Genomic DNA, 25,794 nt, shown 5'->3' with positions numbered 1-25,794 from the left:
GAAGAAAAGTGGTATAATCTATGCCTCTAATAACAGAAAAGATTTATTGTTTATGGTTTGTTGATTGTTTTATCGAAATGTTGTGGTTCTGAAATCTAAATATTTGTTCTCAAGATTAGTTGTTGCTAATGAATTTAAAAAACATTTAATAATTATTACTCATCATATTCCACACTGTAAACACACTTAAAGCCATTTAAAATGGCAATAGTTTATGCTATATGAGTTATAATTTATCTTGATGTAAATGTCTAAATCGTGTAAGTTTGGAAAGTTTCAGTTCTTGTACTTACAATGGAAGGCCCTGGAATGAGTTTATTTAAAGGTGCTGCAAGCATTCACATAAATAATAGTGCTCAAGATAGACTAGAAGAACAAGAAGAACTTGAAGATCAAAAAAGGCGGGATGCAGAGGTAAACTTAAAGGAAACTACTCTGTTTCTAGTGAACGTTTGAAGTAATTATACAAACAATCGTTATGTTTAATATTGGTTTTATTTTACAGTTAAAACATAAACTTGCGAATGCTTTTGATGATCTTCAAGATGACGACGAAGCAAGCTCTGTAAACAGCAGCGGAAACTGCACCTTGGACCATACAAATGCAAATAGTTAGTTTTTAATAGTTATTGTGTACAGTAGAAATTCATTAATGTCTAACTGCTTTCTATGCATGCACGACGTTATCGTGCAATCCAAATTTACTGATTTTCCTTTACTAATTATTATCCTATCCCCTATTTAAATCTAAACTAATAGGACTTAGTTTTATTATTGTATCAAAATATTTTTGTACATAAATAAACAATAATAATAATATTATATATTTCAGATAAACAATTTGCAACAGACAACAAATATGGAACTGGCCTCTTACCAACATACACTGAATCCATTAACACATTTAAAGAAGGCATGCCTCTGTCTCATTCAACAAAATTATATTGTGATACACCTAAAAGTCATCATATACAACACATGAGGAATCAAGACGAGCCAGTAAAACTTCAATATAGTCCCTATGGTGCAGGTGATGGACAGAATCATTATTATCCACAAGAGAGAGGTAAATAATATGATACACTATAATTGTACTATTATCTATATATATATAATGAAAATGGTCTTCGTTTGAGGCTCAATCACGCCTAAACCACTGATCGTATCGACATGAAACTACCACCATTCGATTCGAAATTTTTCCTAGATGGTTTATGGCTATTTATTTATTAAATTCCAACGTTCCTTCATTTTTTTATTGCTGTTTTACTTTTATGAAAATTTATCCATACGGACTTCACCGCGGAAACATTCGGGGAGGCTTCCTAGAACCTCTAAACGTCAACATCTGTTAAAAACTCGATTTTCGAAATATTTCAATTTTCTTCATTAAAAAGTCTATCTCTTAGTTAAAAAGAAGAATAATAAAAATATGAAAAAAAATAAAATAATGAAACATAAAATTTATTTTAATTCGTCCAGCAAAGCGGGCGCGAAACGGCTAGTAATATAATACACTATAATTGTACTATTATGAAATACAAGGACTATGTATAATACCATAATAATTTTTTTTTTTAAATTTTCAGAACACCTGAATGGCTATGGGACAGGACAAGGGTATAATAAGAATTATGAACAACTTAAAGTTATGTATGAAGTAAGTTTTATAGAATAATATTTTTCAGTATATCTATTTTATATTATTGTATCTATTGAATGCCAGAGCTAAGCCAGGCTTTGTCTCTTGGGTCAGTAGGTAAAGAATAATACGTGAATTTTGCATAGGGTATAACAATATTATAAGATAGGGAATCATACATACTTACATGAAAAAATAAATATATTGTTATGCTAGGAATGGACTTCTAACTAAAATGCAATATAAAAGAAAACCTTAATCACTATACAACAAACAAAAAAAAATATTTGTTATTAATATAAAAATTATTTTTACATGATTTTCAACTTTATTTAGGGCAGAGTGAAAGAGTTAGAGCAATATGCGGCTCAAATGAAGAACTTAGACAATGAGGTAGACAGCTTACGAGCTCGCTTAGAAGCTGCCATACATGACAAGGATAAAGCTGAATTCTCATTGCAAGAGGCACATGCATTACTTGGTATGTTGTATAATTATTGTTAATAATTTAATATAAATATATTTAGTTCTTTAAATAATGTATATTTGTTTCTATATACCTTTAGGAAGTTTTATATTAATATGTACCCACCGTAACCAAAGACACTATTCGTTCTTTTAATGACATAAAACTATAAGTATATTAAGAGATGGAAAGAGAAAGAGAGGTAGACCACAAAAAAGGTGGGACGACGACATTATACAAGTCGCGGGAACCACATGGGGTAGAGTGGCCATAGAAAGGCCAGAATGGAGAAGGTTGGAGGAGGCCTTTGCCATCTGGCAAACGGACACCCAAAAGTGGAAGAAAAGTACAATATACGAAAAATAAAGAAAAATACTGGCATGTCCGAATAGAGGCTATAATAATAATAATAATGTAAAACTGATGGGTGTAACTATTTTTAACACTAAGCATTATTATTGAAATTAAAAAATATATAATGAACAAACGGTCTTTAATGGAATGTTATATGTACCACAGAAGAATTGTATTAAGTCACCAACAACACAGGGGCTAGTGTGGCTAGCGTTAAATCAATTTTGTCACAATCATATTTTGTTATGACTAAAGTTTTATTATTATTATTGTCCCTAAATGATGGATGGATTAGCTAGATTTTTAAATGCTCTCTGGGCATCTATGGAACATAAGTCTATTGTTATATTATTATTAATGTTTGAATTCTCCTTGAATCTATAATTTAGTAGACCACCAATCCGTTTACTCGCTTCTTAATAAATAATATAAATTTTCCAGCATCAAGTAAGCATAAGACAATAGAGTTAGAACAGCAAGTGGGGTCATTAACACAGAAATTGATGGAAAGTGATGAAGATAAGGAGCAATTAAGGTTGGAGCTGCGGTCTGCGAATATTAGCTTACAAGAGATACAACAGAGGTTGCATACTATGAAGGTAGTTAACTTTTTGGAGTTTACTCCTTAAGAAACAATTTCAGTTATAAGGCCCGGTACGGAAATTTTATGAGGAGTAAAATCAAGTGTAACACGAAAAGTTGAGGCGTTATGTAGAAAGAGACAAACATATATATCTGTAGGATTGAACGTGTAAAAGAATGAGATGGAATACATTACACAGCGTATCTCATTCTCGGGGTCTCCTCTTTGCGCTATACTTCGTAGTCTCACTGTATAGTTCACTACCTCCAGTCTGAGAGTTGAATGTGTGCGTAGTGTACGTGTGTGTTTGCGTATTACGAAGTTCTGCCACATGCTGTATAATAAATGCATATAGTAGCATTTATTATTATTTATATTGTTTTGTAACATACTTTATGTAATACGCTTTATTGAAGTAATATAAATAATCCGAATAATTACACATATATGTTTGTTTCTCTTATAATTTTAGCACATGCGTTCATTTACCCTTTTTTTCTATTCGATATATATCATAATTATCGTTCGTAAGGAGTAAACTCCAATCGTGCGTCGTAGCTGACACACACACACTTTTTTTTCGTGGGATTTAAATTCCTACCATAATATTATTGTAACATGCTTATTTTTATATTAGTGTTGTCAACTATTGATTTCATTTTTAAGTTTTTGTATGTTTTAATATATTATGCTGGAGATGCGTGTTATTAATGGACATAATATTTACATACACCGAACGAAATGTTCGTATTTACAAATGTACTATAACTATAGACTTACTAATAATACTCTAATTGCCCTCTTTTAACTGAAGTACTCTTTTATCTCTTTCTATCAAATTGGGTTCACGCTGTGATGAATAGAGATGTAGTGTAATTAAAGCTGTAATTGGACTTATTTTTACTTATTATGAATAAGGGGGTAAGACAGATTAAATTTTATTAAATGGCACACCTTTAGTACCACGATCATTTTGCTTAAATTTTATTTCAATTACTTTAAATAATTTTTATTATATTATAATTTTCGCAGTATATTTTCTATATAGAACCTTAAAATTTTCTTGACAGGTGGCGCACACGCACGATACGGACGCATTGTTCAGGGAACAACAAGACAGGTACCATATTGTAATTTTTAATGCCCCAATGGGGCAAGAGGGCAAACAGTTTTACATATTTCAATCGTCATTTTTAAAAGCAAGTAGGTGATGCTTTCTATTCCCAGCAATTCATAATTTGTATGAAGAAATCGCCTTAGTATACGCCGTGTGTAAAGCACCGTGACACAAAGGTCATCTTTATATACAGGGTGGCCAAAAAGTCGTGGATCAAACGCAAATAGGGGATAGATGAGGTCATCAGCGGCAAAAAATTGTTCTACGGGAGGTCTCTAAGGTCAACCCCTGCAGAGTTATGATTTATTTTGGTTTTTATATGAAAATTGCCTTTTTTTTACTAATTCTTCTTAAAATTCGAAAATATCTTCATCCTGTATCTTTTCCATAATATCCACAAGATTGGTACTGATGAGTTCTTGCGTTAGACATACTATTTATAGTTGTTTATTGAGTGTATTGAAGATAATATTATGTTATACGATATAACATTTTTTCAAATCATAACATTTTGTTTATTTCAGACCCCACTGTGAAAAAAAATTACTCTACCGAAAAGTGACCCTGTATTACAAGTTTTGGCGCATTTAAAAGGGATTCTGAAAAGGTATTACACATGGCTATAAGTCGCTCTAATATCTTTCTAGGAAGAATTACAAGCAACGATTGTGAAATAATAATTGTATTAAAACAATTATTTCTGTATGTAGGAAACAAAATATTTTGCAATAAATGCTCAAAATTCCTGACTCTGACCATAATACTTAATCTGCACCGTCTAATCAAATTCCTACGTAACCCTCCAACTATCTGTCCAATTTTTTTAATCTAGTCTGATTCACACAGCACTGGTCACAGGTAGGTAAATAATAATCTATCATAAGTCCGAATCGTTGTTGTTCTTTCGTCCTAGAAAGATATTAGAGCGACTCATGGCCATGTGTAATACCTTTCAGAATCCATATTAAATGCGGCAAAACTTGTAATACAGGGTCACTTTTCGGTAGAGTAATTTTTTTTCACAGTGGGGTCTGAAATAAACAAAATGTTATGATTTGAAAAAATGTTATATCGTATAACTTAATATTATCTTCAATACACTCAATAAACAACTATAAATAGTATGTCTAACGCAAGAACTCATCAGTACCAATCTTGTGGATATTATGGAAAAGATACAGGATGAAGATATTTTCGAATTTTAAGAAGAATTAGTAAAAAAAAGGCAATTTTCATATAAAAACCAAAATAAATCATAACTCTGCAGGGGTTGACCTTAGAGACCTCCCGTAGAACAATTTTTTGCCGCTGATGACCTCATCTATCCTCTATTTGCGTTTGATCCACGACTGTTTGGCCACCCTGTATATAATTCTTCTGTGAGTGTGTATGTCACTGAACTTCTCTCAAACGACTGGACCGATTTTGATGAAATTTTTTGTGTGTGTTTAAGGGGATCTGGGAATGGTTTAGATTCACAAATCAGCCCGGCAGATGGCACTGCAGTCGGTACTTTCATACTTTGCTTAATATCCTAATCGCTTTAAATATCATGCAGGACAACGTCTGTGGGGTCCACTAGTATTACTATAAAGTTCTAATATATATTTTGGTTACTTATTTTCAGGTATAGAGAAGAAATGGATAGACTGCAAAATGATTTGATGAAGGCAAAGAGTAGGCTTGATGAAAAGGTAATATATATAATATATATACTAGCTGTCCCCGCGAACTTCGTTTCTCCTTAATGTGATTTTACTTAGCCTACCTTTTTCTCTATATAAACCTCAGAGTTCAAGTCATAAGATTTTAATTAACAAATAAAAATAAGGGTTGGTGAGAGGGGTGAAAATTTAGGGTTGTATGTATTTTTTAATGGAACATAAAAAAATTTAAAATCAAAATTTCGTCCAAAACTTAAATGTTAGGGGTGGACAACCCTTATCACTTAGGGGTATGAAAATAGATAGTAGCCGATTCTCAGACCTACTGAATATGCATATAAAATTTAATAAAATGCGGTCAAGCCGTTTCGGAGGAGTATGGTTACTAACATTGTGACACGAGAATTTTATATATAAGATATATTAATTGTTAAAATTTATAATAAAATAGTACTGTTTTTATGTCGAAAAACAGGTTATTTTATGAGTTTGATAAAAATCAGTGGCGCTTGGTCTCGATTTCTGTATCTGGTTCGGAATCTTTCTTCTTAATTGGCAAAAAGATGATGAGTCTTCTGTGCCTGACACACCTCGGTTTTTGGGTCAAGGTAGCGTTCAAGTATTACGTAACGAATTTGAGGGGGGGGGGGGGGGCTTTGTAAAACGTTACGATGCGGGGCGGGAATTGAATTAGTTATTGTTAATTTTATTTTCCACTTTCCTTTACACCACATAATGGTTAACTTTTAGGTATAAAGAGTCACTAGGTCACGAAACGTTTTACTATATTTGCGAAAAATTGCGTGACATAATACTTGAACGCTTCCTAAGTAATGCCGTTTTCATCACGATATTTTCAACATGGCTGCTGCACTGTTGTTGTTGGGGTTCGAACCTACGGTATGAGAGTCGCACATAAACATTGATAATCATTATTTGAAATATATATATTTAATGAATAGGTTCGTGCTTCAACTCAAAATGGTGTGAAACCTCAAAGACATACAAACAAATTACAAGGAATATATTAAATTACAGAATTAAACAAGGTTTAATAAACTAATCATACTTTTATCCATACTAAATTACTATAAATGTGTGCCCATAAAATATTGTTAAGTATAATTAATGCATTTTTTTAATATTATATAATTAATATACTTTTTATATAATATATTTTAACCAATTCAACATGTCGTTTTCTAGGATAGAGAAATAAAACACCTAGAGAAGAGATGTATGGAACGGGATAGAGAAAAAGAAGAGATTTTAATAGAGAAAGGTGCTACTATAAATCGGCTGGCCAATGAATTAGAAGCGGCACAGACTAGATTGGTCAGTGGGGAGACAGCTCGGTTAAAGGAAAAAGTCAGCCAATTGACTACCGAAAGGAATTCTTCAAGGGAACAGGTTAAAGAGCTTGGAGTAAGTTGCTTTATTATTTTTTGAAGTGAAACTTCTTTATCGGGGTTGGAAAAAAATTTAGTGTAAAATTTTTTCGTTACGCGTCACATTTTTCCGTTACGCGCCATGTTGCTTTTTGAAGTCTTCTTTATCGGCGTTGGAATGAAAGTTCTTTATCGACGTATGGGAGAAATTTTGTAGCAAATCGTCACGTTTTTCAATGATAGTAATAATTCTATTACAATTAATTAAATTCTATAATTATCTACGTAGTAATAAGGCAAAATGAAATATTTGTATTCATGTCTATGATAATTAAAGCCTATTGTTAAACTTTATTTAATTTAACGAATTTCTGAAAAGTTGCATATAGTAGATCATTTTTCGAAAAATAAGATCGTAAAGAAAGTTTCACTTCTTACGTGTGTACACCTAGTACACGCACAATTTTTTTTTGAAAATAACAGTCTATAGTCTTGACTGGACTGGACTATCCAGTCTTACTACTGAAATATAACTGGAATAAAATGCCGTTGGAAGCGTTTAAGCATTACGTAACGAATTTTTCGATCAGGTCACGTGTCCTGACGCGAGTTTAAAATTTTTTACCCATTCCAAAAAAGTGTATAACGCCGCTAAAGAAGTTTTCACTTCAAAAAATCGGATCGGTTATGTGGTATTTTATTAGAAACACAGACGGTTAATATATATTAACAATAATATAAATAAATGTTCCCTGAGTCGTGGGCTAGTCTCTTCCATTTGATATACTTATGACATATATACTTAAAGTAATAAATTCTACATAAAACTTCATATAGTATATATTATAATTTTACTAGTGTTGCACAAGAAGTATACTTTAGTATAAAGATCAGCATTCAGAAAAGCAGTGTATAGGTCGGTTATCGAAAGCTGACGCGTTCACAGTACTCACACTAATGCAATTTCACTATACAGAATGTTTAAAATATGACTTTTTTGCCAAGCCATATATTTAAGTCTACTCTGGTTTTAGTAAGGTTGAGTGGGTTGTAAATAAATAAAAATGTGTCAAATACATATAAATATTATGTGCATACGAGGGTGGATCCAAAAGTTCTAAGCCCGACCAAGAACGTATAAGAGTAGATTGTGTAAAGAATTTTTCATTTTTCGACATAAGCTCCATCTAGCTCAACACACTTCACTTTTACTTCACTAACAATTCTTTCAATGCTCCTCTTAGAAACCCCAGTCGCATCTGATGTCAAATTAAAAATTAAATTTTTTCAGTAGGTAAACTGTTTTTATTAAGATGCGTAAAATAATTAAAAACATTGTACACCATTTCACGAGATTGTCTTGGTAATATTTAGACGGAATATATTTCATAAGACATTTTTTTCAAAGTATTCTAACCTCCAAACAAAAAAGTAAACAATCACAGACAAAATAATAATGAGAAAAAAGATCAACATGTACAGTAAAGATCAACATAAACAGTAGCAAAAGCAAAACAGTAACTGTCTCTTTTATACTCATAAGCTTGACCGAGCGCGAGAGAGACGGACAGTCTTTTCATGATGCATATTCAGTTTGACATTGACAGTCGCGCTTATTCACAGACACTACACAAGCACAAAGTGTAAATGTGTTGAAGCCGCCAGCTTTAGATAACATACCTATACATGTTTTAAATAAAGAAACTTTTCAGACCAAGCTCGAGGTAACAGCGCAAGAATTAGTTCTGTGTCGTAACAAACTAACTGGATGTCAGCGAGAATATGAAAATTGGCGATCAACACTAAATCAGATCTTACATGAAGTGTTGCCAGATAATAGTTTTAATATTGGTGAGTATATTTATAAAAAAACAGTGTTGACATTAGCTTGTGACTGTCATCCGTGAGGTAGTAGGTCCGGATGGACTTCTAACACTGGCTCGTATGGTGAAGAAAAGCATCGTAAAGCTTAGGTTTCCTAGAAAAGCGGTGCCGTTATCCAACGGCCGTAATGTAACGTTGGGTGACATCACCCATACGTTGTCTATAAATAACATCGGAGTAGGTTTTCTAGAGAACGTTGAGTGTCACCGTAACGTCAAATAGCGGCGCTGTCATTAGCATGATGGCCGTCGTAGCGGTGATAAACATTAGTTAATTAATTAATACCATGAATGAAAACGTGACTTGGACGAGCGAAAATGATGTTTTTTTGCATTATGTTAAAAAAGTAAAGACGGCCGTTAGTTAACGGCACCGCTTTTCTAGGAAACCTAAGCTTTAGGAATGTCGATGACAAGTGTCAGACAGAAGAATTGTCTATGAAATAAAAATGATCAAGAAACGGATGCAGTCTGAGGCCAAGATCCATGTAGGGTTGTAGCGCCACTGGATTATTATTATTTACATTTGTAAAGAAATTTTTACATACAGATGTAATTAGTTAAAAAATTCGCCTTAGTCGTGAGTGCGTACAATTGTTATTTTATTTTTGGAAGTTTTTGAAGTTATACTTCTTTTGTTAGGGAAAAATGATGAGAGTAAATTTTTACGAAGATTTTTTCTGTTTTTTCTATTGTTAGTGTCGTTTTTTTTCACCAAAGAAGTATAACTTCTAACGCGTGTACATAAGTACACACACGTTTTTTTATCTGATAATGTAACTCATTCTTTTTTAACTATTTCGCTACAACTTTGGTAATTTCACATCAATGTAGATTCACGTCAATCAAATTGGTTTATTACCTATGTTCTAGGAGATGCACCATCACCGGGGAAACTTGCAACCTTAAAGGAAATATTGAGTCGATATAAACAGCAAATACAGAAGGTTGGACAACTTCAAGAGGAAATTAATAAAAGGTATTCTACTACAATGGGGTTTTATATTAAAATAAATTTACTAAATTATATTTAATACGAAAAGTAATATAATTTAAATTTATATGAATGTACATAATTTTATTAAATTATCGTACATTAATTTAATTTGTCTTTTTTCGTTACTGAAAAGAGCGTACCTATTCTTAAAAGGCCGGCAACGCACTCGCGAGCCCATGAGAGTGTCCATGGGCGGCGGTATCACTTAACATCAGGTGAGCCTCCTGCCCGTTCTATAAAAAAAAAAACTGAAATTAATAGAATTATTTCTCTATATTGCTACACAGTACAACTGGGAAGTCACGGGCCATAGGGTCAGTGACCTCAATTTTAAGTCAGAATTTTAAGAATTACAGTCAAAACCGTTTATAACGACATCGTTTACAACGACCTATCGGTTATTACAACCAGATTGTACGGTCCCGTCCGAATCCCTAGTAAACTATTCAGTAAACAAACCGCTTATAACAACATCGGATACAGCGACATATCGCTTACAACGACGAAATTTTATCGATATTCATCGGCTATAACGACCAACCGCTTCTTGTCTCAGCAAAACAAAACAATACAAACGATTTTAAATCTTATTTAGAGGCGTTGAATGAATATTTAGGCATATTATTACCTACGCACTTTCTCCCAACGAACAGTTTCAGCCAACAACGATTTCGGAGGCTCTTAACGCTGTAACGATTTTGCAAAAATTTGTTGCCTTTAACGAACAGTTTGATACTGGTGATACTCATACCTTGAGGAGTATGAAACGTAAAATGCAAAAAATATTTGAGACTGGGCTAAAAAAAACAGACCAAAATGACTGATTACTTTTGTACCTAAATATTTCGTAATAAATATTTTTGTTTCTTTTTTGACTCGTTTACATATTATAATATTAACATACCATATTATAACCCATACCTACCTATTCTAGATAGATAACTATGATAATATAACTTGTATGTATTGTACATACATATGAACTATACTTGTGTATATATAATATATGACATTGCTTATAACGACTATCGGATATAACGTCGGCAACTATACGGTCCCTTCAATGTCGTTATAACCGGTTTTGACTGTATTACTATAGAAAAGCCTCAAAATTTTAAAAAATTTGTATTTTCAAATAATTTATTTACAAAAGAAATTTGTTTTAGAGCATAAATAACTAAAATTAAAAAAAAAAATATTTTCAGGGAAAGAAGATTAGAACAGCACAGAAAGCTAGAGTCTGAATTGCGTTCGAAATTAGAGGAACAAAAAGGTATAGAGTTACAACTCAATTCAAGAATAGCGGTTCTACAGAATAAATTGGAATTACTTGGTACACATTCAGATAGTGAATTAGTGGAGACGTACAGACAACAAAATGAAATGCTCAGAAAAGAGATGGAAGATGTCAAGAGCGAGATAAAAAGTGTGAGTGGTTTACGGTTTTGATATCATTAAATTTCTGGGGGAAACTTGTTGATTACAATCTAAAGAAATAACATATAGAGTCGCCTTTACAGCGTCAAGCTTATTGGCCTTGTGTGAGAAATAGGAAAAAATACTAAAACTAAGCAGTTAAGATTTTTCCTTCTAGTCCTTTTCTTAAGTTCTCCTTAAAAAGAGTGTTCTTAAACAAAATAAATTTAGGTTATAAACTTATTGCATATTGTATAAAAACAATAAAACATGGAGTAAATAATTTGTGGTTATAAGTTCCATAAACGCGGAAAAAAACAAAATATTTTTGATTAAAAATGTTTGTTACAATATTTAAAAAAAACGACTAAAAAGTTGCGGAAGAAATAGTTTATTTGTAATCGACTCCCGCACTTAAGTGTCGCTGTTTGTAAATAATACATTACAAACTTAGAATTTCTTAATTCTTATAGATTGAAATCAAATACACTGAACTGGAAATGGACTATGAGAAGTTGAAAATTGAGCGAGGCAGCAGGGCGTCACTAGTGCAGGAAGCGAATGCGGATTTGTTAAGGGAATTGGAAAACTACAGCGCACAGCTGAAAGACACGCTCAAGGAAAACGGCGAATTGAAAACATTGTATCTACAAGTAAGTGTGACTCCACAGAGCATAGCGAACATACAATCCGACTAAACAAATCTTGTATTCTTAAATGTAAATATACATTTTAAATTCCAAAATATCGGATAAACAGTTAGGGTTAAAAAGTTATGACCATTTGAATTTTTTGCCTTTTCAATTGTCATAATGTTCTGTGCTCTATGTATAAAACATTGTTGAGTCTGTGTTTTACTTGTTATGTTGACAATATTTTTACGTCATTATAGTTCAACAGTAAAATAGTAGTTTATGCAACTGTCATATAATAGAGGGTATTAATTTTTTTTAATACCTAATTATAAGCAGTTGCATACACTACTTTATTTAATATAATGGCTATAGGTACATTAAATAAAATGCAATATGAAAGAAGCAAAAGTCTGTTATTGGTCTATAGGGTCTGAACTAGAACGTTGCGCGCGCAGCGCGCTCACCACAGATAATGTGTACTTAAATTGAATTGGAACCTCCTTGGTCGAGACACATTGTACTTTAATAATTAAAAAAAAAAGGGTGCGTGTACTTATGTACGCGCGTAAGAAGTTATACTTCTTTGGCATTATTAAAAATAGTTTTTGATTGCATGCAAATAATTAATTACAATTAAATAATCAAAGACTGGAAAAGGAGTCATTAAAGTTAATAAAGTTCAGTTTACATTTGAAAAATTAAATAAATAAATATTTATTATTATTCTCTTACATTAAACAAATTAAACACTATTTATCTTTAAAACATTTTTATTTCATTATACTATTTATTTTTAAGTGACATTAGTCTTCATCAGAATTTCGGTTTGTAATTTTAAATTAATCATTACTTGGTTGTGCATCTACAAGGCTTCTCCAAAACTAAAACTACTACTTGCTTTCTGCAACAAATAAGAGAATATTAATTTAAGCTCTGTCCATGCAAAACTTATTTTTTTTTATAATTCATATTATAAACATTTTTAACACATTTATATTAATATAATTAGATAAATGTGTTAATAATATAATTTGTAGCACATGCTACAGACCTGGAAAGCAACTTTCTTTTATTCTATTTAGAGATAGAGATAATTTAAATATAATACCGGTGTCTTCCTTGTAGGTTTTTTGGAGTTGTTTGGGGATTCTTGTTGTTCAGTTCGACACAAAATTGCTTGCCATCATTGATTTTCTTTAACCTTTCTTTAATCCTACAAAATAATGAAATTGTTAAGTTATGTTGTCACTGTTGTGCACACCTTTTGGCTTTTTTAGTATTCAAGTTATGTCAAAACTGATTTATTACCTTGTCATTGTTGGCTTTATTTGCTTTTGGGATATCAATTGTTTCCAAAATGATTTTATTTGTAATATCCTGAAATATATAAATAACATCTATTAATTTAAGTATCATGGTGAGTGGTTCGCACTCAGGTATTAAGGTGTATTATACCCACTGTCCATTATAAGTGGGAACGGTCTCACTTCTGGCTGGACAGAGTTTCGGTACTACAAGTGCACCATGGAAGTTTTGAGGATGACAATATCTCTAACTACCCTGTAGGGGAATAAAGTACTGTTGTGAGCATATGCCTATGCTTGAAAGGTTGAACCTTGAACATCACCATACATCATATTTATAATTAACATTCCTACCTCAACACCATCACAATCAAATTCATTGAAATCTACTTCAAACCGTTGCGGTACCATCTCTGCCATATCCATTGTGTCTGGAGAATGTGATGGTGGCTTTGTTCCACCTCCAGTTTTTGATGTTTCACGGCGATAAGATGACAACTCTTTTTTTGTATTCAATTTAGTGCACTTCCACTGATTCATCAATTGTTTTTTGTCTCTTGACCTTATATTTGCTAGATTAAATCTGAAAAATTACATGTTTTGATTAAATAATGTGGTAATTTTTTTGAGATGCAGGTACTTATAAAAATGTTTACTTCTCTGTTATATCGCTACAAGCCTTCATTTTCTCCTTATTAGTATTCGTGCTTAAATCTTTGTTCGCAATTATTGATATATAGGGTTTTTTTTTTTTTTTTTTTTTTTTTTTTATGTAATAGAGGCAAACGGGCAGGAGGCTCACCTGATGTTAAGTGATACCGCCGCCCATGGACACTCACAATGCCGGAAGGCTCGCAAGTGCGTTGCCGGCCTTTCAGGAATTGGTACGCTCTTTTCTTGAAGGACCCTAAGTCGAATTGGTTCGGAAATACTTCTGTGGGCAGCTGGTTCCACATAGTGGTGGTGCGCGGCAAAAACTGCCTTAGAAAACGCTCTGTTGTGGAACGACGGACGTCGAGGTGATACGGATGGTATTTTGTATTTTGCCTTGACGTCCGATGATGAAACTCAGCTGCAGGTATTAGACCGAACAACTCCTCTGAACACTCTCCATGGTAAATGCGGTAGAAGATGCAGAGAGATCCCACATCTCTACGCAACGCCAAGGGATCAAGCCGCACTGAAAGTGACTGGTCGTCGACGATTCGAACCGCTCTTCGTTGAATACGGTCAAGTGGAAGGAGCTGGTACTGGGGAGCTCCCGCCCAGAGGTTTTTTTTTTTTTTTTTTTTTTTATAAAACAGGGGGCAAACGGACAGGAGGCTCACCTGATGTTAAGTGATACCGCCGCCCATGGACACTCTCAATGCCGGAGGGCTCGCGAGTGCGTTGCCGGCCTTTCAGGAATCGGTACGCTCTTTTCTTGAAGGACCCTAAGTCGAATTGGTTCGGAAATACCTCAATGGGCAGCTGGTTCCACAAAGTGGTGGTGCGCGGCAAAAACTGCCTTGAAAAACGCTCAGTTGTGGAACGGCGGACGTCGAGGTGATACGGGTGGAATTTCGTACTCTGCCTCGACGTCCGATGACGAAACTCAGCTGCAGGTATTAATCCGAACAACTCCTCTGAACACTCTCCATGGTAAATGCGGTAGAAGATGCAGAGAGACCCCACATCTCTACGCAACGCCAAAGGATCAAGCCGCTCGGAAAGGGATTGGTCGTCGACGATTCGAACCGCTCTGCGTTGAATACGGTCAAGTGGAAGGAGCTGGTACTGGGGAGCCCCCGCCCAGAGGTGAGAGCAGTACTCCATGTGGGGCCGAATTTGCGCTTTATATAGTTGCATGCGGTGGCCCGGAGTGAAGTACCGCCTCGCCTTGCTGAGCACACCAAGCTTTTTGGAGGCTAATTTAGCCTTTCCCTCCAAGTGACCGCGAAACTGAACGTCGTTCGATATGTCAACGCCAAGTATTTCAATGCTGGCTGTGGCTTTAAGAAGAGTGTTTTCGAAAAGAGGAGTAGCGACAAAGGGTGTTTTTTTAGCGGAAAACGCGCAAACTTGTGTCTTCTTGGGGTTAAATTGGACTAGGTTTTGTCTGCCCCAGTCTGAGACTCCACGTAGAAGAGTTTCGACTTCAGACACAAGTTTGTTCCGGTACTCATCGACAACAGCCCGAGAAATACCTGCCCGGCCAGTGTAAAAAGTATCCCCAGTGCTGTCGTCCGCATAGCAATGAATGTTGCTAAGCTGCAACATATCATTGATATGCAGAATAAACAGGGTCGGGGATAGGACACAGCCTTGTGGGACACCAGCATTCACAGGTTTCAGGTCGGAGCATGCTCCGTCGATGACGACTTTGATGCTCCGATCAGCGAGAAAGCTGGAAATCCAGTTGCATAATTTCTCAGGGAGCCCGTAGGCTGGAAGCTTCGAGAGCAGTGCTCTGTGCCACACCCGATCGAAGGCTTTCGCTATGTCCAAACTTACCGCCAGCGCCTCCCCCTTGGACTCAATTGCCTCTGCCCACCTATGTGTAAGGTATACAAGGAGGTCACCAGCTGAGCGACCACGACGAAAGCCGTACTGAGAATCGCTAATCAGCTGGTGGCCCTCTAGATACCTCAGGAGCTGGCTGTTAATAATGGTTTCCATTATTTTGGAGAACAAGGAGGTTATAGCTATTGGGCGATAGTTGGACGGATCAGAGCGATCGCCTTTTTTAGGGATCGGATGTATCGAAGCGATCTTCCAGCACTTCGGAACAGTGCCGAGCGTGTAAAGGTACCGGAAAAGGCGCGTTAGGACCGGAGCCAACTCAGGAGCACAAGTACGCAGCACAATTGGAGGGATGCCATCGGGTCCGCTCGACTTATGGATGTCCAAGGAAGACAAAGCTTTACGGATAGCACGTTGCCGGAATATAACTTCGGGCATCGTAGTATCACACCGCAATAATGTCGATGGTTCCTTCCCTTGATCATCCAAAGTGGAGTTCGACGCAAAGAGACAGCCTAGAAGATCGGCCTTCTCTTTCGCGGTATGGGCCAGTGAGTCATCCTCCCTATGCAGTGGTGGAATTGAGGGCAGACAGAAATTCCCTTGGACAGCTTTGGCAAGAGACCAGAAGGCTCGAGTTCCCGAAGGGAGGTGGGCCAATTTCTCACCAAATCTGGCAATGTGCTCTGACTTTGCTTTAGCGATTTCTCGCTTGAAGGACCTGGAGGCTGAATTGTATGCTTTTTTACGTTCGCCGATAGTCACATCACAGGATGTCACCGCTTCTGCCCAGGCTTTAAAGCATTCACGCTTACGGCGCAAAGCCGCTTTGCAAGAACGCCTAAACCAAGGCTGGGACTTGCCACCGACCGGCACCGCAGAGAATGGAATAAAGAGTTCCATACCCTGCAGGACCACCTCGGCGACAGAGTCAGCGACGGCATCTGGAGTACTCGACGAAAAGCAAATGGGCCCCCAAGGGTAGGACGCAAAAAAAGACCGCATCCCATCCCAAACTGCTGACTTATAGTGCCACACGCGGCGACAGCCAGTGAAGCTAGGCCGAAGAGGGCGCGTGAACGGCACAATGCTCCGGACCACACAATGATCTGATGAACCCAATGGCGGTTCAACAGAGACTTGGTAGTTCTCCGGATGTGAAGTCAGCAGAAGGTCCAACAAAGAAGGTTTATGACCATCCACATCTGGTATTCGCGTAATCGCAGGGACCATTTGCGTCAAGTCGTAAGCCAAAGCAAAGTCGTGAAAGGATCTTCCCGCATGATCGGTGGTTTCTGAGCCGAGCCAATCGGCATGGTGGGCGTTAAAATCGCCAAGTATCACGATTTCAGCGGTAGGAACCCTTTCGAGCAGGGAATCTGTAGCCATTTGGATGTGCTCAATGAGTCGGTCAGTTTCGGTATTTCCGCTATGGGACCTATACAGGCATGCGTAGAATCGCGGATGGTCATCGCAGTCTACGCGCAGCCAGAGGTTAGATAGGTCCCTTCCTTCAAGCGTCCCGAGGCGACGAGAACAGATATCCTCTCTGACGTACACGCAAACTCCCGCCCGCGGCACAAATGAATGTTCCAATTTGTACCCCGGGTAGGAGAGGTAGGAAGTATCAGCCGGGGGGGATATCTGAGTCTCGGTAAGAAAGAGCAAGGCCGGCTTCGCAGTCTCTAAGTGGTAGTGGACAGCGTTGATGTTGGAATTGAGCCCCCTTACATTTGTGAAGTCCACGGCGAGTGTGGACGGGGGTGCCTTTGTTAAATTGCTCCGTTTGCCCCGAGAACGATTAATGTTTTTACCGAGCGCAGAATTGCCCCCCCCAGAATACGAAGGGCAGCCTGTGCGTCCACCACCGGGCGCAGAGTGTCCCGGTGTTGGACGCCCAGAGGGGGATTCTCCACCGCGAGCGCGTGTGGTACCCCCCCTGGGGTAGATTCTCTTTTTTCTGCACCTTCATATTTCATGGGGGGGGGGGGGGGGGGAATGGGCTCCGGGAGTCTCTCTCACCGCACGAAACGCGAGTACAATAAGGTGAACTTATTGCATCACTTCACGCCGGTTTTCTGAGAGACAGTGGTACTGCCCCGGTCGTGCCTGCCCATTTGGCTGAAGCCCGAAGGCAACAGCATGGCACTCCCACTAGGAAGGGGTTGACTGATTGCGCTGATGAAATAACCTCTGTCACAGGTTATTTCACCAGTGGGCGATGGGGTCGTCACATCCCGACGCCAAAAAAAGGGTCGTAGAATATTTCTAAAAAGTTGCTGTAACAAACGCAATAAACAAAAGCAATGAATAACCGTTCATGTTTCAGTTTTTCTCAAAAATAATACTCGATAATACATACGGATAGTTAACCTCAATTGTATTGAAGCACTCAGGAAGGTTGTCAAAGTTTTTTCACAAATATTTTATCATATTAATTAGTATTGATTTAGATATTCAATTTAAATCACTTCTGATTATAATTCAGACGCACATATAAAATTTGCACTTGTATAATTAAAATAACTAAAACTCCTATATTTGTTTAAAAGGTAAATGTCATTGTCATTCAAAATTCTTGTTAAGCTACTAAGCTAAGAAATAATTATAAAATTCTATTTATTTTTACTTGTAGATTGTCTTATTCCCATCTCGCTCGCGCACGCTATATCACACTCCCAATTTTGTGTCACAGGTGCGCGCGCAACGTAAAATTTCACTCTCATCAATTTTTCATAACGCGCCTAAAGAAGTATAACTTCAAAAATTGTTTTCAAGGATTGTTTTGTTAGGAGAATAAAGCTTTAATTAATTTTTTTAAAGATGTATGTAAATAAAATATGCCAATAAAAGTCTGTATTTCATTTCATAATTAGAATATTACCGAATTAGATTATATAAATATTATTTTATTACATAATTTAAAAGGAGTTAATAGTAGTATTATAGTGTATAGTATAACTTATTTACCAATGATATTATGTTGTTCACGAAACACAATTAAAATGTGGGTACTACGAAGGCAATACAATAAACAATTGTATTTTTTACTTATATCAAAATTAATTCATGAATCATAACATTTTTGATACAATATTTTTAGGTATGCAGTGCCCGCGATTCTGTCTCACGGGAACTGAAAGACGTACGAACAAACATGCAAAAAGAGAGAGATGACTTCAGGAAGCAAGAGAAAGACTACATAGAGCGGATAGAGAGAGAAAAGAAACATGCAGAGAAGTTGGCAGGAGATTTAAGTAGTTCAAGGGAAGAGATAGAAAGGGCTAATAAGAGAATATCGGAGTTGCAAAAAGAGTTCACTGATAAGCAAAAAGAGTTTACTGATAAGTTGAATAAGTATTTGGAAGGTAAGATTTTCATAGATAAGGTGGATAAGTGAGATGGCATCTTCAAAAAGCTCTTTGAAACTAATTGTTTTAAAACTATTGTATAACAAAAGAAAAACAAGATTTAGTCACATGTTACCAGTATGGATTTTCTTTTTAAATATAAATATACTAATAATAACATAATTACAAGAATCAGTATCAAATAAAACAAGTGAATGCTATCCTAAATAAACACTACCATGAAACCGACTTAAATCACTTCAAATAATGCACCACTAGATGGCGCTGACGGACTTATAAAACGCGCTATCGTTGTTATTTTTAAATAGCGGAAACTACACAGACTATATTATATAGTAAGCGTTACTTCCGTCAGAAAAAATCTAAAGAAGTTTTACTTCAAAAATATACATAAAATTAATTAAGAATGAATCGATAAAGTTGAAGCTGTTGCCAAAAAGTTAAAAAAAAAAAGAATGAATCGCAATATATAAAGATTAGTGTTTGGTTAGGTCTTTGTGTAGGGTTGAAACCCCATTTAGGGTATGGGCCTTCTACAGCTGTGATATCATCTGACCATAATTTTTTGGTTTACTTATTCGCCATTGTGTACCGCTTGTATGCCGGGCCATTTCATCACTTTTTACCTTCACCTATTGTCGGGATATTAAGCTCATCAGATGATGGCAATAAATAATGGTTATAGTTAGAAAATATACGTAACCTCATTGGAGCGAATAATAGTTTATTTTAATTTTAAATTATTATTTCCAGATGAAAAGTCCTCTATGCGTAAAGAGATGGAGAACTGTCTTCAATGCGAGACTCAACTCAAACACATTAAGTACTTGGAGGAGCAACTTAATAAGTGTAATGTTAAATTAGGTAATTTTTTTTATTATTTACCTAAATTATATTTAACATTTTTATTTATAAATAATCCTAATCGCGCGTTGGGCCACTAAGTTAAAACTAGAATTTGTATTTACATTTTTTTCTTATCTCTTTTTTGGATGTGTAATATTTTTTTTTAATTTTATGTTTACCGTAATTGTTATATATTTTAACATATATATATTGTAACTTATACTGTAGAAATTGTATTCTATACTAGTTGGCTCCGCGAACTTCGTTTCGCCTTAATATGTCTTTTATATAGCCTACCTTTTTAGTAGCTACATACAAACATATGGAATATTTAGCTATGCTACCCCATAGAGACTTCGCTTTTCATGAAAAATACCTAGGCACTAATTTTTTTTTTATTATTTATATTATTACAATTTATCTCTCTATAAAAACGTTCCTCAGAGTTATAGGAATACGACAAAATTACTCGAATTGGTCCAGCTGTCTTCAAGTTTAAGCTTAACAACATATTATGTACTTTAATAAATAAATACTACCAATGTATTAGGTAAATAGGAATACATAAAAACATACGTGCGCATATACGCAGTAATATTTATTATTATTGTTCACTACTGTTGGCGGTTCTTGGTAACTCTTTGTTATTTAAAATAATACATTTGGTTTTTTATAATTTTTATAAAAGCCTACGAAAATATAAAAATTAATCTCCACAAATAAAAATAATATCAGATCATTAACAACTAAATGAGAACATTTTATAAGGTTTTTGTATTTTTTTTCAGCGGCCCAAGAAAGCAACGATGCGCTCATGAAGGAATTAAAAGCTAAAGCGGAGTTTTTCCAAAATTACATAATGGAAAGGTTCAAGAAGATTCAGGATCAGAGGAATGTGGGAACTAGCACTCATGACGGAGACACAGATTCTGGTACTGAAGAAGTAGTGTCTCATGACGATATGGCTGCAGAGGTAAAGAAAACAGAGGTTTTAAGATTTTATTGAAGTGAAACTTCTTTATCGGGGTTGAAAAAAAATTTAGTGTAACATTTTTTCGTTATTCGTCACGTTTTTCGGTTACGCGCCATGTTCCTTTTTGAAGTGAAACTTCTTTATTGGCGTTGGAAAAAAATTTACCGTCACATTATTTATTATTTGTTATTTATTATTTATTATTCGACACTTAATATTTTAATGACAATCGGAAATCTAAACTTTTAGATTTGTATAAATATGAACAACACTTCAAGATTAGTTTTCCACTGAAGTTTCACTTCTGACATTGTACTTTGTACACACACACTTTTTTTTTCTTGGTTATTTGATTGTAGGTCTGGTGTTATTTAGGTCTAATAAGTAAGATTAAAATAAAACCAGTGGCTCTACAATCTTCTAGGTCTGGGCCTCAGATCTATATATCTATTTCGTGATCATTCTTCTTAATGATCAGCCTTGTGCCTGATACACGCTGTTGACTTTTTGTGTCTAAGGCAATGTCACGCATGGTTTTCTCACCGTTCTCCTTTACCGTACGAGCAAGTATGAATTGTGTACATTGGTGCACATCCGGGGATCGAATCTACGACCTTAAGGATGAGAGTCGCATATTTAAGCTAGGCCAACATTGAGCAGTGTCAGATAAAGATTTCTAGTCGAGATAATAACGCTAAGTATAACTCACATGTGTCAAAGATTATAGATTTGACATAATGGAATCGTTGCGTTAACCCTAATCCCTGATTAAATTTTTTTTTTGACAATTCACACCAATTGCTAAGCTGGTGAAGCTTGTGTTATGGTTACTAGGCAACGGATATACATACATATTATAGATAGATAGACATATAAATACATATTTAAACACCCAAGACCTAAGCACAACACCAAATGCTCATCACATCGATGTTTGTCTCAGCCGGGGATCGAACCTGGGACCCATAGATTTGCAGTCAGGGGAACTAACCACTAGACCAATGAGACGTCCTAATTTAAATGTATTTGATAATTTTATTTATAGACTAGCATTCCAAGGGCCATATTGTAATCCGGCTGTGGACCTGTTTATTTCTATGTATGTGCTTGCTTTGTGAGGAGAGACAGAGATGGCATGTCTTAATATAGAAATGTTTTGTTATTTATTCATTAATTATAATAACTTTATACGGCAATATCAATTACAGACCGCACTTATGATGAAAGAGAAGGCAATACGCGACCAAATTGCCGAGAAATTCACCTTAGAAATGAAAACAGTTGAGATGAATTGTGCGAGGCGTGTGAAAGAGATGGAGAACGAACAAATGTCAACTGTCACGAAATTAAAAGAATTGTTGGAAAGGAAGGCCAAGGAGGTTGATACGTTGAAGGAATTTATTCTTTCCGAGCGCGGGAAAGTTACGCAGATATTGGAAGCAAAGGAAAATGAGATTTCGGTGCTTATAAAGGAGCATAATGAGCTGCAAGCGGAGTGTCAGAGGGTGAAAGATGACGTCATTGAGTGGAAGCAAAGGGCAGAGAAGTATAAGGAGAGGTTGTCGAGATTGGGTAAGTTTTCTTTAGTTTTACCCCTTTTGGAGGCGGTCTCTTTTTACCACAGCATTAACACAATTTGACAGAAAGAGACAAACACTTTATAAACGAGACCGACTCTGTTCTATCAAACTAATTGTATACAATATATAATTCAAATAGTCTAGTTATCAGTTCAAAGTTACGAAGCAACATATTATATAATTTACTTGAAAAAAATTGTCATAAGGTTTTTGATAAACTCACAATGCTCGTTTATGCTCACGTAAAAAGCTTTGAATTTTAAATATATTGCTTATTACTTAAAAGTAAATTGTCAAAGTGATAAAATTCAAACAAATGAAAATTTTTAACAACGTAATTTTTTAATAGCAATTTTCCGAACACCATGGTTCAAAATATAAAATTTTATACTAGCTTCAGTGGATTTTGGCAAGAATTTTTGTAATCTCGTTAACCATAATCGTAGTTTTTCAGTCAATTTATATATTAATTATGCACCAAACCATTCCCCAGGAATCACTATTGTAAAACCCGAAAAAATGAGTTAGCGGCCGGGAACTATTATAAATAATTTATTTATTCATATTTTACATTACTTACATATATATGTCGCAGATTTTGACGCGATTAACAATTACAAAGTTGGTATCACCACCGTCGTCCGACATTATCACTTAATATTTAAACACAGTCAGTGCGCACGTCCGGCGCATGCGCCGATCGGAAAGCAACTCTAGCACTTCACGACCGATTCTACGCACTACTGACAAATTGACTTTGACATTTGACACATTGACATTTTACACCCTGTAAGATGTCTATGATATTGCGTGGTGTTGCCATTGTAATCAAACAAATTACACCGTGTTCTATTATAACCTAATCTCTGACATATACGGATATAAGAATAGAAATTCAAGTTATAATTAGAGGTGGCATTAAATAGCTTCACAGATATAAAAATGTTAAGTAATAGTATACAACCAAAATAAAATAAAAACTCAATGGCGCTACAACCTTTTTAGGTCTAGGCCCTAGATTTCTGTGTTTTTTTCATGATCATTTGTTAATCTAATAGGCAAGTAGGTGATCAGCCTTCTGTGCCTGACGCACGCCCTCGACTTTTTGGGTCTAAGGCAAGCAGGTTTCCTCACGATGTTTTACTTCACCGTTCGAGCGAATGTTAAATGCGCACATAGAAATAAAGTCCATTGGTGCACAGCCTACGACCTACGACACAAAAAAATTAAATAAAATATACTACATACGACCAATATAAACATAACATTTAAGAGTACGTAGATTAAGAAAAGTCAAATTAATTACATGATTTTAAAGGCGCAGAATGGAGAAAGGGAGCAAGAAAACAGTCAAACGGTCTAGACGTTTTCCTGTATCTTATATTAAAACTAAACCATTATCCACTTGAACACGTACAGAGATTTATATATAAAAAGATATAACAATATGTATATTGTATACCTTTATTAATTGTATTGTAATGTTTCAATGTTTTAGGCTCAATGGAAGATATTATAAAGAAAGAAAGAGAAGACATGAAATTGAAAAGCAGTTCATCCGTTAAAGAGTGTCAGAGTTTGCGAACGAAGTTAATGGAATTGCAATCTCAGTCTACGCAGTTGGAACAGAAGTTAAATAAATTACAAAATGAATATCAAATCATTCAGGATAAATACAAAAACGCTAAAAAGACTGTCTATACTTATAAGGTGAGGAATAAATTCTTATTAATCATGAACAAGGATAAATCTTTTTACCATCAATAATCCCCGAGGCTCTTTAAACCCTATACTAGACTGTGCGATAGATTTCTCTTTTATTTACTTTCGCTTACGGTATATTATATATAAAAGTCTCGTGTCACAATGTTAGTATACTCATCCGAAACGGCTCGACCGATTTTTATCAAATTTTATATGCATATTCAGTAGGTCTGAGAATCGGCTACTTTTTACCGATAAAAAATGCCCTACTATATATTTAAACATCTCTTACCTGAACCTGTAAAAAATGGTAAAAAAACGACGGGTTGCACTCCGGGAGTGCCGGCAGAAGAGAAATCTTGAATATTAACGTTGTGTATTTTTGGAATGGTTAGGGAATAATTTTGCACGAATTGCTTTAATTATCAGTATAAAAGTACTATCATTTATGTGGTAGAATACAATATTTATTTATTGCGCTATCGTACACAAACATGACAATTTATATTACATTAAATACGCCGCGCCAGCGGTCTACTCTCCATCCGTCTTACGAATTTTCGATCAGGTTATGTGTCCTGACGCGAGTTTAACATTTTTAACCCATTCCAAAAAAAAGTGTACAACGCCAATTGATATACAAAAAACCCAAGATGCACACTCAACGTCAAAAAAACATCCTCAAAAAATGAGCGCAACATTCTAAATTGTGCGCTCATTTCAAATAGTCTCGCGTCTAATAAGTGGAGTCGATGTTATTTATTTGTGTTTTTTTTATAAATAAATTTATGTACTTTTGAACTTTTTTGTGTGTAGTTTTTGACAAATATATTTAAGCTATATAAAGTGTAGGTCAGGAGGTAGCCAATTTAACATTTTTTTTTAATTTAAAGAAATTTTTTTTTAACCGGATTAAAGTTATGTATTATTATAAATTTACAACTATTTAACATCCAACACCTTTTGTCTTCCGTCACCGTGACCACGCACGCTGTAAAGCACCCGAAAAGTCGGATAAATTTAAAATTATGTTAAATATGTAGTTGTAAATAAAAAAGTCATGTTCGACTCCACTCAATACCTTGTCCTACCGACCACGGTCGGTCGTAAAATTTTATTGCTTTAAGTACGTATACACTGCGTTGTAATAACAACTTTAAGCAATTCGCGTAAGGATGATTTTGCAATAATATATGCTCGTAACATATACTGTTATAGACGTACTGTTATGGAAAGGGACAGAAATAGTGTTTCGGGACACTTTCGAGCGTTACTTTTATTCGAGACTGTGCATCTTGGGTTTTTTGTATATCAATGACAACGCCGCTAAAAATGTTTTCACTTCAAAAAGATTTTCGCCTTTGCCCTC

The 25,794-nt window shown here is 35.3% G+C and overlaps 1 protein-coding gene across 2 annotated transcripts in view; it reads left to right on the top strand.

Moving 5' to 3' along the window:
• The first annotated feature begins 49 nt into the window (after positions 1-49).
• LOC125053704 (repetitive organellar protein-like) overlaps positions 50-25,794 on the top strand; it is a 28,355-nt gene continuing 2,610 nt past the window's right edge. For both annotated transcript variants that reach the window (XR_007117616.1, XM_047655201.1), the window contains exons 1-18: positions 50-414; positions 506-611; positions 833-1,066; positions 1,590-1,660; positions 1,979-2,123; positions 2,904-3,061; positions 4,116-4,165; positions 5,790-5,856; positions 7,033-7,251; positions 8,927-9,065; positions 9,971-10,076; positions 11,300-11,522; positions 11,984-12,163; positions 19,055-19,319; positions 20,076-20,186; positions 20,957-21,141; positions 22,350-22,713; positions 24,220-24,431. Coding sequence is in view for 1 of the 2 variants with exons in the window: in XM_047655201.1 (XP_047511157.1) it covers positions 295-414; positions 506-611; positions 833-1,066; positions 1,590-1,660; positions 1,979-2,123; positions 2,904-3,061; positions 4,116-4,165; positions 5,790-5,856; positions 7,033-7,251; positions 8,927-9,065; positions 9,971-10,076; positions 11,300-11,522; positions 11,984-12,163; positions 19,055-19,319; positions 20,076-20,186; positions 20,957-21,141; positions 22,350-22,713; positions 24,220-24,431 (2,955 nt within the window). In the remaining variant the exon portion in view is untranslated. The remainder of the gene's footprint in view (positions 415-505; positions 612-832; positions 1,067-1,589; positions 1,661-1,978; positions 2,124-2,903; positions 3,062-4,115; positions 4,166-5,789; positions 5,857-7,032; positions 7,252-8,926; positions 9,066-9,970; positions 10,077-11,299; positions 11,523-11,983; positions 12,164-19,054; positions 19,320-20,075; positions 20,187-20,956; positions 21,142-22,349; positions 22,714-24,219; positions 24,432-25,794) is intronic.

This window comes from Pieris napi, chromosome 11 (assembly GCF_905475465.1).
Source record: "Pieris napi chromosome 11, ilPieNapi1.2, whole genome shotgun sequence".
NCBI lineage: Eukaryota > Metazoa > Arthropoda > Insecta > Lepidoptera > Pieridae > Pieris > Pieris napi.
Note: the sequence above shows the minus strand (reverse complement) of the source record. Positions and strands in the feature narration are given on the sequence as shown.